At 38.5% G+C, this 14,159-nt stretch overlaps 3 protein-coding genes and 1 pseudogene across 5 annotated transcripts; 3 read left to right on the forward strand and 1 right to left on the reverse strand.

The window, feature by feature from the left end:
- The first annotated feature begins 456 nt into the window (after positions 1-456).
- On the forward strand, positions 457-4,864 carry LOC113733996 (E3 ubiquitin-protein ligase MIEL1). 3 transcript variants are annotated; one of them, XM_027260263.2, is made up of 12 exons: positions 493-858; positions 1,359-1,446; positions 1,541-1,705; positions 1,818-1,850; positions 1,945-2,022; positions 2,210-2,253; positions 2,371-2,411; positions 2,879-2,961; positions 3,052-3,143; positions 3,252-3,321; positions 4,235-4,276; positions 4,476-4,864. In XM_027260263.2, the coding sequence occupies exons 1-12, from the start codon at positions 809-811 to the stop codon at positions 4,599-4,601; spliced, it is 912 nt and encodes a 303-aa protein (XP_027116064.1). In that variant the 5' UTR covers positions 493-808; the 3' UTR covers positions 4,602-4,864. The 3 variants fall into 3 exon arrangements, with proteins under 3 accessions (XP_071937818.1, XP_027116064.1, XP_027116065.1); XM_027260264.2 differs by having other exon boundaries at positions 508-858; positions 1,649-1,705; XM_072081717.1 differs by lacking the exons at positions 4,235-4,276; positions 4,476-4,864 and having other exon boundaries at positions 457-858; positions 3,052-3,161; positions 3,252-3,298.
- Positions 4,865-5,303: 439 nt separating this feature from the next.
- Positions 5,304-10,197, forward strand: LOC113733995 (uncharacterized). The gene is made up of 11 exons (XM_027260262.2): positions 5,304-5,647; positions 5,889-6,023; positions 6,122-6,276; positions 6,370-6,463; positions 6,744-6,814; positions 6,910-7,016; positions 7,845-7,969; positions 8,235-8,323; positions 8,735-8,794; positions 9,148-9,252; positions 9,540-10,197. Exons 1-11 carry the CDS (start codon positions 5,500-5,502, stop codon positions 9,657-9,659), a joined length of 1,209 nt encoding a protein of 402 aa, XP_027116063.2. The 5' UTR covers positions 5,304-5,499; the 3' UTR covers positions 9,660-10,197.
- A 539-nt stretch (positions 10,198-10,736) lies between these two features.
- Positions 10,737-12,264, forward strand: LOC113733793 (beta-D-glucosyl crocetin beta-1,6-glucosyltransferase-like; annotated as a pseudogene).
- Positions 12,265-12,478: 214 nt separating this feature from the next.
- LOC113733972 (uncharacterized) lies at positions 12,479-13,634 on the reverse strand. The gene is made up of 2 exons (XM_027260228.2): positions 13,112-13,634; positions 12,479-12,978 (listed from the first exon to the last, which is right to left on the reverse strand). The coding sequence occupies exons 1-2, from the start codon at positions 13,403-13,405 to the stop codon at positions 12,604-12,606; spliced, it is 669 nt and encodes a 222-aa protein (XP_027116029.1). The 5' UTR covers positions 13,406-13,634; the 3' UTR covers positions 12,479-12,603.
- Between the last annotated feature and the right edge of the window lie 525 nt (positions 13,635-14,159).

Consider the following 14,159-nt stretch of genomic DNA (forward strand, 5'->3'; position numbering starts at 1 on the left):
ACACTTGAATTTTAAAAAAAAATCCTCAATGGCTATGTCTTAGGGGCAAGTCTTTCATAATATTTTGATATCCAAAAAAAATAATCGTGTGACTAGCCCTATAAGTACTTAATTATACTTCTTGCTCAATTATAACCCGTTAAATTTCCTTGAGCCCCATTTTGATAAGTTCACCACACCGCTACTTCTCAAACCTCAATTATTTACAAGATTGGACTACCCATGTGGGTTTCTTTGAATCACAGCTAAAGCAACCAATAGACATGGCCGCTGCTAAATGGAATAGCAGGTTTCTTTAGCAGAAGAAAACAAATTTTTTTTGCCCTTTTCCCTCTGGCGTCAATGAGTTTGCTTTCACTTTTAGCAATCTCATTCGCCCATTACACGGCACTCTGTCGCTTTGTCACCCATTCCCCTCCCATCCCATGATTCCCATCATACCTTATCCTTTCAATCTCTCTCCCTAATCTATAAACTACCAATATAATAATGTCATATCCTACTTTCCAAATATAGTAATGACAATAGCACTAGTATATGGTTGTAGCTAAGTAGCATGAAATGTGGTCATGCGAGTTGCTACTTATATCTACACTAAATTCCTGCCTATTTATTCTGAACCAATAAATTCCAGCCCTTTATTAATGGAGTCTTTGTCAGTTGACATATAATAGGGCCATTTCAATCTGATTCAAGGCTTTTGGACAAATCCCATCTTCCCTCCCCTCCTGTTCTTAGCCTTCCCTCTTTCTCTGCTCTTGCTATCTTTCGGCGTGAGTTGGGATTGAAATTCTTGCTTATAAGAGAAATGGATGGCTCCTACAATGATCGCCTTGATTTTGGGAAGATGGGTTACGGGTACTTGCTTCATTCTTTTTCCCTTATTTGAATTTATATCACAACATGCTTTTGAATGCGTTTGCTATTGAATGAGAGTATATGCAAGTATGAGAGTATATGCATGCAATTAGATGCATGTGTCTTTGGTTGTTGATAGAGTTTTGCTTTTGGTTTGACGTCTAACTTGAAGATTGATGTTCTTATGGTTATGGTAACTAGCTCAATTGTTTGTGCTTAAAGTTTTTATCTTTCACTGTCTGATTGGTAGTTGGTTTCTCTTTTGTAATCCGCATATGTTTATTGGTTGTTCTGAGGTCATTTGCAATCAGTTTTATGGATAAAGTTTCAGTCTTTATGTTGTTTTGTTTTGTCTATTCCTCTGGAAGATACCCTTTTTCCTGATCTGTTTTTGGATACTCCTGTGTGGGATCTCTTCCTGTTGCCTATATTTTGAGTTCTCATTAGTCCTAGTGATTGAAGCATGGAATTTATCGCCCTTTTTATTTTTGAATTTGTAGATGCAAGCATTATAGGAGAAGATGCAAGATTAGAGCTCCTTGCTGTAATGAGGTCTTTGATTGTCGTCATTGCCACAATGAGTCCACGGTAGTATGGATGAATGCAAGAAACTGTTATTTCCTTTTGTTTAGCTTAATATTGATTTTACTCCTCCTAATTTGGACCTAAACGCTTATTGTAGTTTAATAAGGAATTCCAATGGAGTTTCTTTCATATTACAGAATCTGTTCAATCTAAGAGGTTCAATTCATGTAACTCGTTTGTTACTTGTGTCTGTCTGGATCATCAGAGTATGTTGCGGAATGTTTTCGACCGTCATGAAGTGATCAGATATGATGTGAAGCAAGTATGTAAGATGCAAAAACTGTAATCTTCATGTCATTTAATTGTTTTGCCTTATCTAATTAGGTACTAGTTTGTAGATTTTGAGCTCACTGGGTTCTCCCTTGGTCATTTAGGTTATCTGTTCAGTTTGTGACACAGAGCAGCCGGTATGTGTCATTTGACTGCTATCTCTTTCTTCTTACTCTTGTCCTCATCATTGTTGTCAATAATTCCATGGTCATTTGTCTTTGTCTTCTACAGGTTGCTCAAGTTTGTACAAATTGTGGCGTCAGAATGGGAGAATATTTTTGTGAAGTTTGCAAATTCTATGATGATGATGTAATTGACATTAGCCTTCATTTTAATCTGCATAAATGTCATTAGAGTTTGAACTTTATTGCAAGTTTTCTCTTTTGATATCCATGTCATTAGAATATGAACCTGAAATAAGTTTGAACCGCTTTCAAGTTATTCCTGTGATTCTGCTTGTTCATTTTCCATTGTAACTGCTACCAACTTATTACAGGTTGATAAAGGGCAATTCCACTGCGATGATTGCGGGATCTGCAGGTTTACAACCCGAGCCTTTTTTCCTCCCCTTTCTTTCTGTCTGGAAAAATATTGTTCTACTTAATTGATGTTTGAGTCAGGAGCTTTTCTTATTGTTTTATTTTATTTATTATTCAGAGTTGGTGGTCGAGAGAACTTTTTCCACTGCAATAAATGTGGTATGTGAGCATTCTTTGTTATACCTGTCTCTAGAATTAAAACTGGAACAGTTCCTTTTGGATTTTATGCATTAATCTCAACGAATTGCAGCAATGTCATCTAACTTTTGCACAGTGGTCTCCGTGTTAATCTTTTGCATATTTATACATATGCAGATATTGATGTCTAGCGTTTTCTGTAGCTCCTACAAGTTCTCGAAATAAGTTGTCATATAAATAGCTCATTGTAAAGTAATGGTGATCAGGGGCTCCTGTTCACTGCTCAAGTAATGTGCGTTTTTCAGCTCGTAATAGCCCTGCCAATGGCTGAAGGATGTCACTTTTTTAAGCACCTCATCCCGTGATGTTTTCAGCTTTTCTGCTGTTTGCATGATCTTTATTTTCTGCTAAAAATGTAATTATGCAATTAATAATTTGGTTTCAAACACATTTTCTGTGTTTTTTGGGCTAATATTGTTAACTTGCAGGCTCTTGCTATTCAGTTGGTCTTCGTGACAATCATTTGTGCGTAGAGAATTCGATGCGGCATCACTGTCCTATTTGTTATGAGGTTAGCTTTGTTAAGTGCAAGTTCTCATAAAGGGAATTTAGAAACTCAGGTACCTTGCTGTTTGTGACACTTCCTTGTTTCGAATTTCAGTATCTCTTTGACTCTTTGAAAGACACAACTGTTATGAAATGTGGGCATACCATGCACTGTGAATGCTACCACGAGATGATAGAGCATGACAAGTAAATTGGGTCTTCCCTGTAAACATTAGTTTGCCTCTTATTTTCATATATAAATAAGAAAGTGGCTCACTACTTTGTTTAATATTGCCTTTGATGATTAAATTTCAGGTATTGCTGCCCCATATGTTCCAGGTCAATAATTGACATGTCCAGAATCTGGAAGAGAATAGATGAGGAGGTAGGTTTACGCTATCCCTGAAGCCAAGTGAAGACTATACTTTAGCAGTGGTATCCACTTGTTCGGATTATGTTTCATGAAGGTTTTAAAATTGAGATTCAGTCACCAAAGGACTTTCCTTTGATCCTTAAGAATCTTGTACTCTTTTTATCTATGTGAGTGCATTAATTATGTTTTCAGCCACTTTCCCCCAGCATTCACTTTGATGCTTTCTGAAGTTTGTTCATCCTGTTTTGCATGACTGGTAACTCTATTAAAAGGCCACTTTTATGAGGTTATATTTTTGGCTTGGATTTCTACTAGGTGGTCCTTTTGTACCTACTGCAGGTGCAAAATCTTGAGAGAGTCGCCCTGCTGTCCATAGTTCTTCCGCATGTAGAAATGTGCTTATTGTCCATAGTTCTTGCTGGTTGACCTCTTGTTAGTCATCATGCCTGGATTAGTTAGAAGAAGAGATTGCGGCAAACTTCACACCTCACAAAATGACCTTTATATATCTATACTCAAAAGGAGATTTGGGGTATGTGTAGAGCTAGTAGAAAGCCAAATGGATAAATCCTTACTGTGCAGAAGGGCATAACATTAATGTTGATGATGGATGGTTTTGTATTGCCGTGACCATACTCTAACATGCAACATTTCCCAGTCAACGATGGATTATTCAGTTTTGATAACCAAAGTTGCTCCCTGTAGACCAAAGCTGCTCAAAGTTCAGTTAGCTAATTTGTTTCTGTAATCGTACCGTCGGATTTTAGTCATTCTTATGCTGACCATGGTTTCATTCACAGTTTGCTCCCCGATTTCATTCATTCGTAGAGTTAATTGTCTCTTGTCACAATGTATGGTCTCGGATTCACTTAGAAATTTTTGTGGTAAGTTTCAGATGTCTAACAGATTCTCTTCCTTTTTTCAGATTGAAGAGACTGTGATGCCTGAGGACTACAGACATAGGAAGGTAAATCCCTTGTCATCCCTCTCGTTACCTGTTTGTTCTCCAAGTAGCGTCGCTTGATCAGCCAGGGAAGATGAGGAGAGAAGAGAGACAGAGAGCAATGTTTTTTTATCATATAAATTTCTAGTCTTTTGCTCTTTCTTTCCTGCTGAAGCAGCAACTTGGAACATCTGATATATCATGGCCCTTCTTCTTCATGCAGGTATGGATTTTGTGTAATGACTGCAATGACACAACAGAGGTCTTCTTCCATATAATTGGACAGAAATGCAGCCACTGTCGATCGTATAATACTCGCACAATTGCACCTCCCGTTCTCCCCCAGTGATTGTAGGAGTTTTTTGGCGTCTTCAATCAGCATGCCTGCATGGAAGCCAACCCGACTGTTGAAACCAAAAATTTAAAAAAAAAAGAAAAGGAAAAAGAAAAAGAGAGAGAGAGAGACATTGAACAATTTGCTTTGTTGCAAGTGAATTCCATTGGAATGCAAAATGACCAAAAGCAATTGGAGCTTTGGAAACCACTCAAAGATCAATTCAATTCTTCCTCTTGCTCCTACTTAAATCAACGAAGTGATGCAAGACTTTTTCATCTGTTTCTTTTTATGTTCTTGCCAAAATGATTGGCACGTGTATCTGTGCCTTCCAAATTTTTGCCTGCGTTATTAGTAGGACGATGCTGTAAAATTTGAATTAGAGATTTCTTGCTCGTGAAAAGTTAATATTGATTATGCTCAAATTTCATCTCAGATAAAAAAAAAAATTGTATCTCTAGTTAAACAAATGAAATTAGTTAATTACTTGCTAGATTTTCCAAAATTAGATTTCTTGTTCACCACACAAGGTAAATGGGAGCAACTTTTTTTTTTTAAATTTATTTTTCGGTAGGAATAGGAGCACAATTTTTGAGAATAGAGGAATGCAATTAAACCAAAAGAGAAAACGGTTGCGCTCCAAAAAAAAAAAAAAAAAAAAAAGGGTATGGTCATCACCCATCAGTTCATTAAGAGATTAAGTTACCAAAAGCGTGCTTTTTCGTCATCACTCCTAGTACCGCCTTTTCGCCAACCTTGACTTTCAGGCTTCAGCACATCGGAAAAGGGTTGCGCTCGAGGCCTCAATTGTCAAACGACGACGTCAGTCCGCAAAAACTCCTCTTTTCCACCTAAGTCGCGGCACACTCTTCCCAGTCCCCTTCCAAACACTGCCCTCTTCTCCGAAGCGAAAATGAGAGCGCTTCCAGAAACTCGCAGACTCGCTAGGGCTTTAACCAGCCGGTCCTCGATTCTTCTGAACTCAGTCCGAGTCGACTCTTCTCAACTCAATTCAACTCCTCAATGGCGAGCTTTTCGTTCCACTATTCTCTCCTCTTCGGGTACTTCCCCTTGTTATTTGTTTATTAAAAAATTTGCCTATTTTTAATAATGTAAGAAAGAGGAAAATGCGACTACTTTAGCTTAAGGCGAAAAAAAATCGTCTCGGTTTGAAAGCTGCTTTTTTTAAAGCAGAAGGAGGAGTCGGCAGAAAACAAAGGAAATTTAGGAAATTGTTAAAATTACAAGATAGGAAGAAGCTGTTGGTTTTACTTCTGATGTGGAATTTGAAAAATTTTACAGGGATTATCCGTGGAAATCGCTTACAAGTGGGACTGAACTGCTCAAATAATGTATTGCAACATTGGCCAATGGGGATTTTAATGCAAAAGCAATTATTTTCTTCTGAATCGAATGCAGTTGATAGTGCTCCTACAGGTGAGGATTCTTGCAAAAGATATCTTTTTCTTGTTTACTCGTTATGGTGAAAATGTTGGCTGACAAGCCCAATTGTTCTTATGGTGTTTGAAACGCAGAGTCTGTGAAGGAATTACATGATAAAATTCTGAAATCTATATCAGAACAGAAATCTGCGCCTCCTAATGCGTGGTTGTGGTCACTCGTTCAACAGAGTGCTACCCGTGAAGATATTAAGCTTCTGTTCGATGTTCTGCAGAGGCTTCGAATATTTGTTAGTTCTTGCTCTGTTTGTTAGTAGGTTGTCGAATCTCTTTCACTCACATTTGTTGCTTCACTCTTATTAATTAGGTATTCTCTTGTGCAGAGACTGTCAAATCTTCGGATACATGAGAACTTTAATTTTGCCCTATGCCAAGAAGTTACAAAAGCATGTGTACGTGTTGGGGCTATTGATTATGGTATGGGATTCTCGTTTAGCTCATAGCTTTTTGAACCCTTTTTTTTGGAGTCGGGAGGGGACCAAAATGGGGGCATTGTGCTGGTCTATACACATTTGGTTGCTTGTGGATCATGTGTCAGTTAAATGGGCATCTGCATACTTTGAGGAATGCTTCTCGCCGATCAACATGAATAATTCTAGAGTACAGACACTTGTGCACATTGATTTTGGCTTGCTGGCCTTTAGAGTGAAGATACATTTATTTTGCTTCTGAAATGTTTAAGGTCTATTATATGCAGGTAAGAAGGCATTATGGAAGCATAATCTATATGGATTAACTCCTAATGTGGGATCGGCTCATCAATTACTGGTAACAAAGATATAATCTTGGTGCTTTTTTGGGTGTAGGACATAATCTGCTGCAGTTCTTATCATGCTAATTGATCCGGTGTTGTATGGCTGCAGTTGTATGCTAAGCAGCACAAAGATTCTAAACTCATGGCAGATATAATGGAACTTCTGAAGAAGAATAATCTACCACTACAAGCTGGCACTGCTGATATAGTCTTCAGGTATATTTTGTGATTACACATCACTCGTATTTTTTCATCATTATCTGTGCCTTGAAGCTTTGAATTCTTTGTTGGGATTTTTGTTGGTGATATCTTGTTGAATAATTCTTGTTTATTTTAAGTTCATCTATGTCATGATTTTAATGAAGATTTTGTCTTGTTGTAGTTTTTGGCTTTCATTATTACCTATTTGAACACAATTGATGGTGAGTTATGCAGTTTTCCAAGTTCTGCATGCATTGATAGTCATATTTTTTGCCTGGTTCATAGATGTACTTCTCCATTGGATTTAGCTGAGTATGTTAAAATATGGATATGAGTTCTAAAACTTAAATTCTTACCCAAGAAATTGCATTTTGCAATGCTTTTACTTGTGAAAAATCATAGATGTGAAGCCCTGCATGAGTCGGAAATTGTATTCGTTAATCCATCTTTGACTGGCACCTAGATGGAGTTAGCCTCCTATTAGGCACATGTTTGCATCTTCTACTTCAAATTTCACAATTTGCTATATGAGAACAGGGATATTTTGTGTAACTGTTTTGTTAAATGCTCCTGATAGGGTTCTTGTTGCTTATGTTGATGTCTTTACCTTTGAAAATCCTATGTGCCACTCATGCCCATGATTAACTCCCGAGGCTGTAGATAAATAAGCTTTTGGAGCACCTTTCAAATTAAGATATATGACACCCTTCGCTAGGTAAAAGTGGCAACAATGGAGCTCTTCACTAGTCCATGTTGTTTTTTAGAGGTTGCTGTTCATTATATGTATGCTTCATTGCTCAAGTGGAGTTGTCATGTTATCGATATTTGGTCTCATTGTTGCAGAATATGTTATGAGACGCAGAAATGGGGTTTACTGTCTAAATATGCAAAAAGGTTTATCAAGGCTGGAGGAGTGAACCTGCGACAGGCTACCATTGACATGTGGATGGAATTTGCTGCTAAAAGAGGTCTTAACTGTTGCCTTTCTATTCCTGATGCATCCTCCTTAATTATGGAATTCCTTACTTTTATTATTTGTTAAAATATTTGTGGCCTTTATTTTGGCTGTTGTAAGCATGGCACAATTGCGATTTAAGGAAAATAATTCTGCATCATCCTGTGGAAAATCAAAGCCATTAGGTTGGGGTAGAGCAGTTAAAGTTATGGTTTTTCTGACGTCTGCTGAGTGAATCAGGTTATAGTTAATAAGTTCTTTTTTTGTACCTGTTTCAGGAGATGTTGATTCTCTATGGAAAGTTGAGAAACTGAGATCAGAATCAAAGAAGCAGCATACTCTTGCAAGCGGGTTTTCTTGTGCTAAGGTAATGCAGCTGCTACTTTTGGACAAGTTTAAGGTGCTACTCCATTTGGGCATCCTTTGCGTCTCCAAGCAATATATTTCAATGGAAACCTTGTTTGAATCGTCTTTATGCTTTCTTTTTTCTTTATAGTGGGATTCATCTCTGGTCAACCAGTGATGAATATCTGCCTTCAGTTAATCCTTCTGCTCCATAGTGATAGCAAGCAATTAAGTAGTGGCGGAAAAATTATAGAATAAAGCATCAGAGTATCTACTGCTGTACTTTCTCATTTTTTACTGTTCATCAGCTTGATTTTAAATGCATTTCAACCTGCTTCAGAAAAATGTATTTTTCTTTAGATAATTAGGATCTCATTAGTTTGACTAGTTTCTCCCTTTTTTTTTTTTCCAACTTTTGGATTGTTGGTTGTAGGGTTTTCTGCTTGAGAGCAAGCCTGAGAGTGCTGCTGCTGTCATTGAAGAACTCAATCAGGTTACTTATTCATTTGATGCATGAGTTGAGTTCAGGTTACTTATATCCTGTTCTATTAAGTCTTTAAGGACAAAAACAAGTGGATCACCTATTTTCAGTCCAATAGAAATGCTGAAGCTGGATAAAGTATCACTTGCATTGGCCAAAAGTTAGTAATAGGTTAAAAAAATTGATACCCCTTGTACTTTGTCTGGCAGTTTTTAATACCAGGTGTTACTTTTTCTTGCCATAGAAGAAAACTATAGTATGCTGGGACCTGGTTATAATGCGAGCTTAAATCTTGCCTCCTCCTCCTCCTTCAATATGTTTGCCAGAATCATGAATATTGACACATTGCATGTGTTTGAAACCAGAGTTTATCTGATGGAAAAAGGCAAGGCATGCTAAGTCAACTTCAAAAGTTAGTTAGTGAGTGGCCTTTGGAGGTTATTGAGCACCAAAAGAAGGAACACAAAAAGGTAAACTTATTTAGTTAAATTGTTATGCCTATAGACTGATATTAAATGGGGATCTCTTTTGTTGTTCAACAGTCATCTCTCTCTCTCTCACACACACACACGTGCCCACAGCTGGAAAACTGCCAGACTTAGTTGAGAAGTAAATGTTTTTCATTATCTTCATCATCTTCTTCTTCTCTTCCTCATGTCAAAGAATAGGACTACATGTTTTTCAATGGTTTTGGATGTTGTAATTAAAGAATGATGCCACTTGTGCAAGCACAATAATCATTTCCTTTATCTTCTAGGATGTCGCTGCTGCACTACAGAAAAGTATTCCTGCCATGATTGTCAGTTTATCAAGCATCGGTGCAGAAGTAAATGTAAATCTTGATGACTTGACCACAAAAGCAGGCATTTTGAGTTGAATATTGAGGTCAATGGTGTTCAAATTGCATGTGAAGTTGCCTGTTGCTCAAGAAGTGCTTGGTTTTCATCATGAACAGCAGTTGTATTACTTCATGCTTCCAAAGAATCACATCTGCGTACCTGGCCGTTGAGCAGATGTTACACGAGTAGGTGCTCAATGGTGAAGCGTACTACTGATCTTTGACTGCTTTTAGCAGACTTCCAAACTGCGTGCAATTTTGCTTTCTCCACACGCAACTGGTTTGATAGTTATGCATGAAGTTAATGTAACTGTTCATCTTCTTGCTTTGGCGCCCTCCAGCCGGGCGGGGAAATGTTAAGCAAGTGTAGTTTGCTCAGTTGAGAAACATGCAGAAACGTGAATGCCCTGATAGTTGATTAGAGAAAGGAAGAGGATTTGCCGTTTGCTCTACGGTTAACAACTGGTACTTTAGATAGGATAAAGGAGAGCTTCTTCATTTCTTCTTTTATGTTGGATGACTACGGCTCTAAATTTCGCATGAATGCCCACAGCTGGAAGTTGGGGCCGAGGGAAAAGATGAAATGGTTTTCAGATCTGGATTTGAGATATATATTCGGATGTGGTAAGACTTGCTCTGGGAGCCGTTATATAGGTGAAGGTTGGAGCCTGTGTGATCACTTCTTAATTTGATACTTCGATGATTAATATGATATCAACTCTAGGAGTGAAATGATGGATGGGCTTGGACCTTAACTGTAAATAGGAATTTCTAAAGGTTTAATCGACTTTGAGCGGTTAGAGCGTGTCAAATTTAGTTTCAACAATTCTGCGCTGATGGTGGAAGAATGCTTGGCTGTCTGTAATGAAAGAAGTAGCATAACCTTGAACAAATCCTCAAGAAGGAAACAAGGCAAATTTGCATTTTAACTGTAGATGCTTGTGAGTGTTCGAAAATTGAATAACAAGTTCACCATTTCTCTATTCCAGTCCGTTCTGCTCTGCATCTACAAATGCAAAATGTCGATCACAGCAACTAAATATTTATTAAGACTGCAAGTCTTAATATTTGACCCTGGCCGGCCATGGGTCACTTTCAAAGTCTTCGAGCTGTCTAAAATTGCATAAATCATTTCCAAGTCCTCCTAAGTTGATGGCAACGGCAGTGGACAACTGAGCAATGCCTTTCTTTTGGACTATTCCTTCATCTTCTTCACTTCTAAGTTTCGAAACACTTGGTCATTGTGATCTCATTCTCCTTTTGATTTGCGAGACTCAAATATGGAAAGAGAACAACCGTGTCTTAGAGTTCTAATGTTTCCACGGCTGGCTCATGGTCATACTTCTCCTTTTCTTGAGCTAGCTAAGAAACTCGCAAAGTGAAACTTCAGCAGCTGCTTTTGTTCAACTCCTATCAATCTCACCTCCGTCGAGAAAATACCATACAACCAATGGCCTACCACCCCATCTCATTGTCACCCTCATTCGAGCTTTGGAAATGGCAAGCTCATCCTTCTCCAGCATCATCAATAATATTCAACCAGACTTGCTTGCTTATATATGACATCTACCAGTCATGGGTGCCTCTGATAGCTTTAGTCCACCGTATTCCAGCAGTTCACTTCCAAACTACCGGAGCTACTGCATCTGCTTTCTTGCATCTCCTGTTCAAAAATCGCAATGCTCAATTTCCGGCTGCCACAATTTTTCTGAGGGAGTTTGATATGAAGATGATGATAAGTTGTGGGGAATCCGCAATAAATGATGGCAAAGATAAAGAACGAGTCTTTTGATTGTATTGATCTATCTTCTGAGGTCATCTTGGTCAAAAGTTGCAATGACATCGAGAGCAAGTACATTTGAGTTTCTCTCTGCCTTGGCTAAGAAAAAGACAATTCCAGTTGGTTCACTAGTTCAGGACCCTATTGATGATGATGATGAGAATTCTAAGATAATGCAATGGCTAAATGAGAAGCCTCGAGCCTCAAGGGTGTTTGTTTCTTTTGGTAGCGAGTGCTTTTTATCCAAGGAGGAAATGTTAGAGATTGCTCATGGCCTGGATTATAGCAATGTTAACCATATTTGGGTACTTAGATTTCCAGGCGGGGAGAAAACAAGTGTTGAAAGAGCACTACCTGAAGGATATCTTGACAAAAAGTGAAAGGGAAGGGATTAATATTGGAGGGATGGGCTCCTCAGGCCAAGATTTTAGCCCACCCAAGTATTGGTGGTTTTGTGAGTCAATGTGGGTGGAGTTCGATCATGGACAGCATAACATTTGGTGTGCTAATCATTGCTCTGCCTATGCAACTCGATCAGCCTCTGAATGCTAGGCTTGTAGTTGAGATTGGTGTCGGGGTGGAGAAGGGATGCCAAAGGCTGCGGAGAAGACATCAGGAAGAAAGCAAGAGAATTGAGTGAAAGAATTCAGTCGAATGTGGAGGAAGAAATCAGTGCTGTGGTGGAGCAGAGATCGGCTGAACCAAGAACCAGGCTACAAATTGAAGCCTATTAGAATTTAGAGTTGCCAATTTGCCCCCTGTTTGTTTGAGGATTTCATTTCCTTAACTCTCAAATTACAATCATTTCTCCATGAAAACGAATTTGGGATTTTACTAGGATTTTAAAATGATAAGCAATGGTTTATGAAACTTGCAAAACAAATCAAGAATTCGGAATGACTGTTGTGATTAGGCTTTAAACTCATTCAAGATAAAAGAGCAGCACAGAAACAGTGTTAGTACGCATGGATCATAAGACCAACTTCAAAAGTTTGTTTTCTGAATAATGTTGTATGCAGGATGAGAATCAAAATTTTTCTGATTTGCACCGTAATGCTATATAAATTTGAGAAACAACTTCAGCACCAAAAATCCTTGCATTTCCTAATGAAAGATAAAGATCTCTTCTTAAAACTGAATAAGAACAAAATTTCCTGGCCCTGAATCAAGTATTAATAATCATCAATACATATTAGCACCTATCTACAGAATCAGAATTTCTTTCTTGATCTTCTCAACAACAAAAGCTCCATCATTCCCCACCATAAACGTGCCAGTTAAAGTCAACATTCCGTGATCATTAACGTATATAGCAACCTCCAATACCTCGGCATGATACTTCTCAAAAGCCTTGGCAATCTTTCTCAATAAACCCCTTTTAGCAGGCAATTGGATCCCAAAAAATGCAACACCATTGCATAAACTGGCGGTAACAGAGGGATTCATCAAATACGTAGTACAACCAGATAAGACTGGCTTCTGCAGTAATGAGCTCTTCAGACCTTCCAATCTCTCTTTCTCTTGCTCCAAACTTCTAAGATAGTTTATTGTCTCTGTCAAAGTCCTCTCCCTTGAGGGCTGCATAAGGAATATCAAAAACGACTGATTTCAAACCTTACAAAAAATTATACTATCACACAATTTTTTTTTTTCGAATTCTTCAATGAGAAAGAAGTAAAAATTCGAAATGGGTTGGAAGGGTTGAGTTTACCTTGGGAATTGGGAAGAGAGAAGGGACCAAAGACTGAAGAACGGAGTAGCTTTCAGCCATTTTCCCTCTTCTATTCCGTTCATTTTGGACACTTTTAATCTCAGAAGCTTCAGTCCTATCTCTTTTCTTGGAACTGCTCGAACCCTTTTCACAATTTGTCCTTTCAATCAGGGGATTGAACTCGGACAATGGTGGAATCAATGAATCCTTATACCCCTCCATAATTCCCATGAAAAGCTTTCCTACTTCCTCTTCCTCGCTCACTCGGTTTCGGCCCTTTTCTTTGGCAATCATATCAGACACCTAAAAAAGTTACTGTGTAGTACTTTCTAGTGTGTGTTGTGTGTGTTTTGGGTCCATTTAAGAGACTGTTAGAAGAAGAATATTTGGCGCAGCAACAGAAAGAAGAAAAGTGAAGGAATTTTGCAGGAAATCGTTAGAGAACTGATTATATATATATATAGGTTTTGTCCACTTTGAGGAGGTCATGTGCAGGGACCTGACAAAATTTTGCAATGCATGCATGCAGTTTGCTGTAGTTTTTCTTATCCTGAGCCGTTCGATCATCTAAATTTATGATCATCAGACTCCCCTTCCATAACTCACAGTTTTTTGTATGAGTGTTTCGATAAATGGACTCTGCGAAGACACTTCAAAAGCCGGCAACTTTTGAAGTGCTCCGCAGCACTTAACTACTAAACCCCCCAAACCCCCCCAAGCGATGTGGGAACTTAACCCCACAGGGTGCCCCGCTGCTAAGAGATAAAGACCCCCCTCGATCACCCCTGATTTTGGTTGAGATTGTGGAATCCCCCCTTTACCCTTCTCCGCTGAGTTGATCTGGGTTGTTGATCGAGTAACTGATTTCGGTTTTTACTGTTTTAAGTTGTTTGCAAGTAAAACCGGCACATGGGATGGTGCTTGGGCTGTAAGAAAGGATGAGATCTTGACACGTGTTAAACTCTTGGACCACTGTATCTTATAGATCGACCTCCTTTGTTGATTTTGAAGGTGGGCTCGTAATGATCTTTGATGCTTGCATGGTTGG

This window comes from Coffea arabica, chromosome 3c (genome assembly GCF_036785885.1).
Source record: "Coffea arabica cultivar ET-39 chromosome 3c, Coffea Arabica ET-39 HiFi, whole genome shotgun sequence".
Taxonomy (NCBI): Eukaryota; Viridiplantae; Streptophyta; class Magnoliopsida; order Gentianales; family Rubiaceae; genus Coffea; species Coffea arabica.

Excerpts from the sequence above, each read along its gene's own strand:
- LOC113733996 (XM_027260263.2), top strand. The coding sequence starts at position 809 with ATGGATGGCTCCTACAATGATCGCCTTGATTTTGGGAAGATGGGTTAC. Across the intron at positions 3,144-3,251 it reads GAGATGATAGAGCATGACAA|GTATTGCTGCCCCATATGTT; the intron begins GTAAATTGGGTC and ends ATTAAATTTCAG. Across the intron at positions 3,322-4,234 it reads GGAAGAGAATAGATGAGGAG|ATTGAAGAGACTGTGATGCC; the intron begins GTAGGTTTACGC and ends TCCTTTTTTCAG.
- LOC113733995 (XM_027260262.2), top strand. The coding sequence starts at position 5,500 with ATGAGAGCGCTTCCAGAAACTCGCAGACTCGCTAGGGCTTTAACCAGC. Across the intron at positions 6,815-6,909 it reads GATCGGCTCATCAATTACTG|TTGTATGCTAAGCAGCACAA; the intron begins GTAACAAAGATA and ends GTATGGCTGCAG. Across the intron at positions 7,970-8,234 it reads GGAATTTGCTGCTAAAAGAG|GAGATGTTGATTCTCTATGG; the intron begins GTCTTAACTGTT and ends TACCTGTTTCAG.
- LOC113733972 (XM_027260228.2), bottom strand. The coding sequence starts at position 13,405 with ATGATTGCCAAAGAAAAGGGCCGAAACCGAGTGAGCGAGGAAGAGGAA. Across the intron at positions 12,979-13,111 it reads CTCTCTTCCCAATTCCCAAG|CCCTCAAGGGAGAGGACTTT; the intron begins GTAAACTCAACC and ends TTCCTTATGCAG.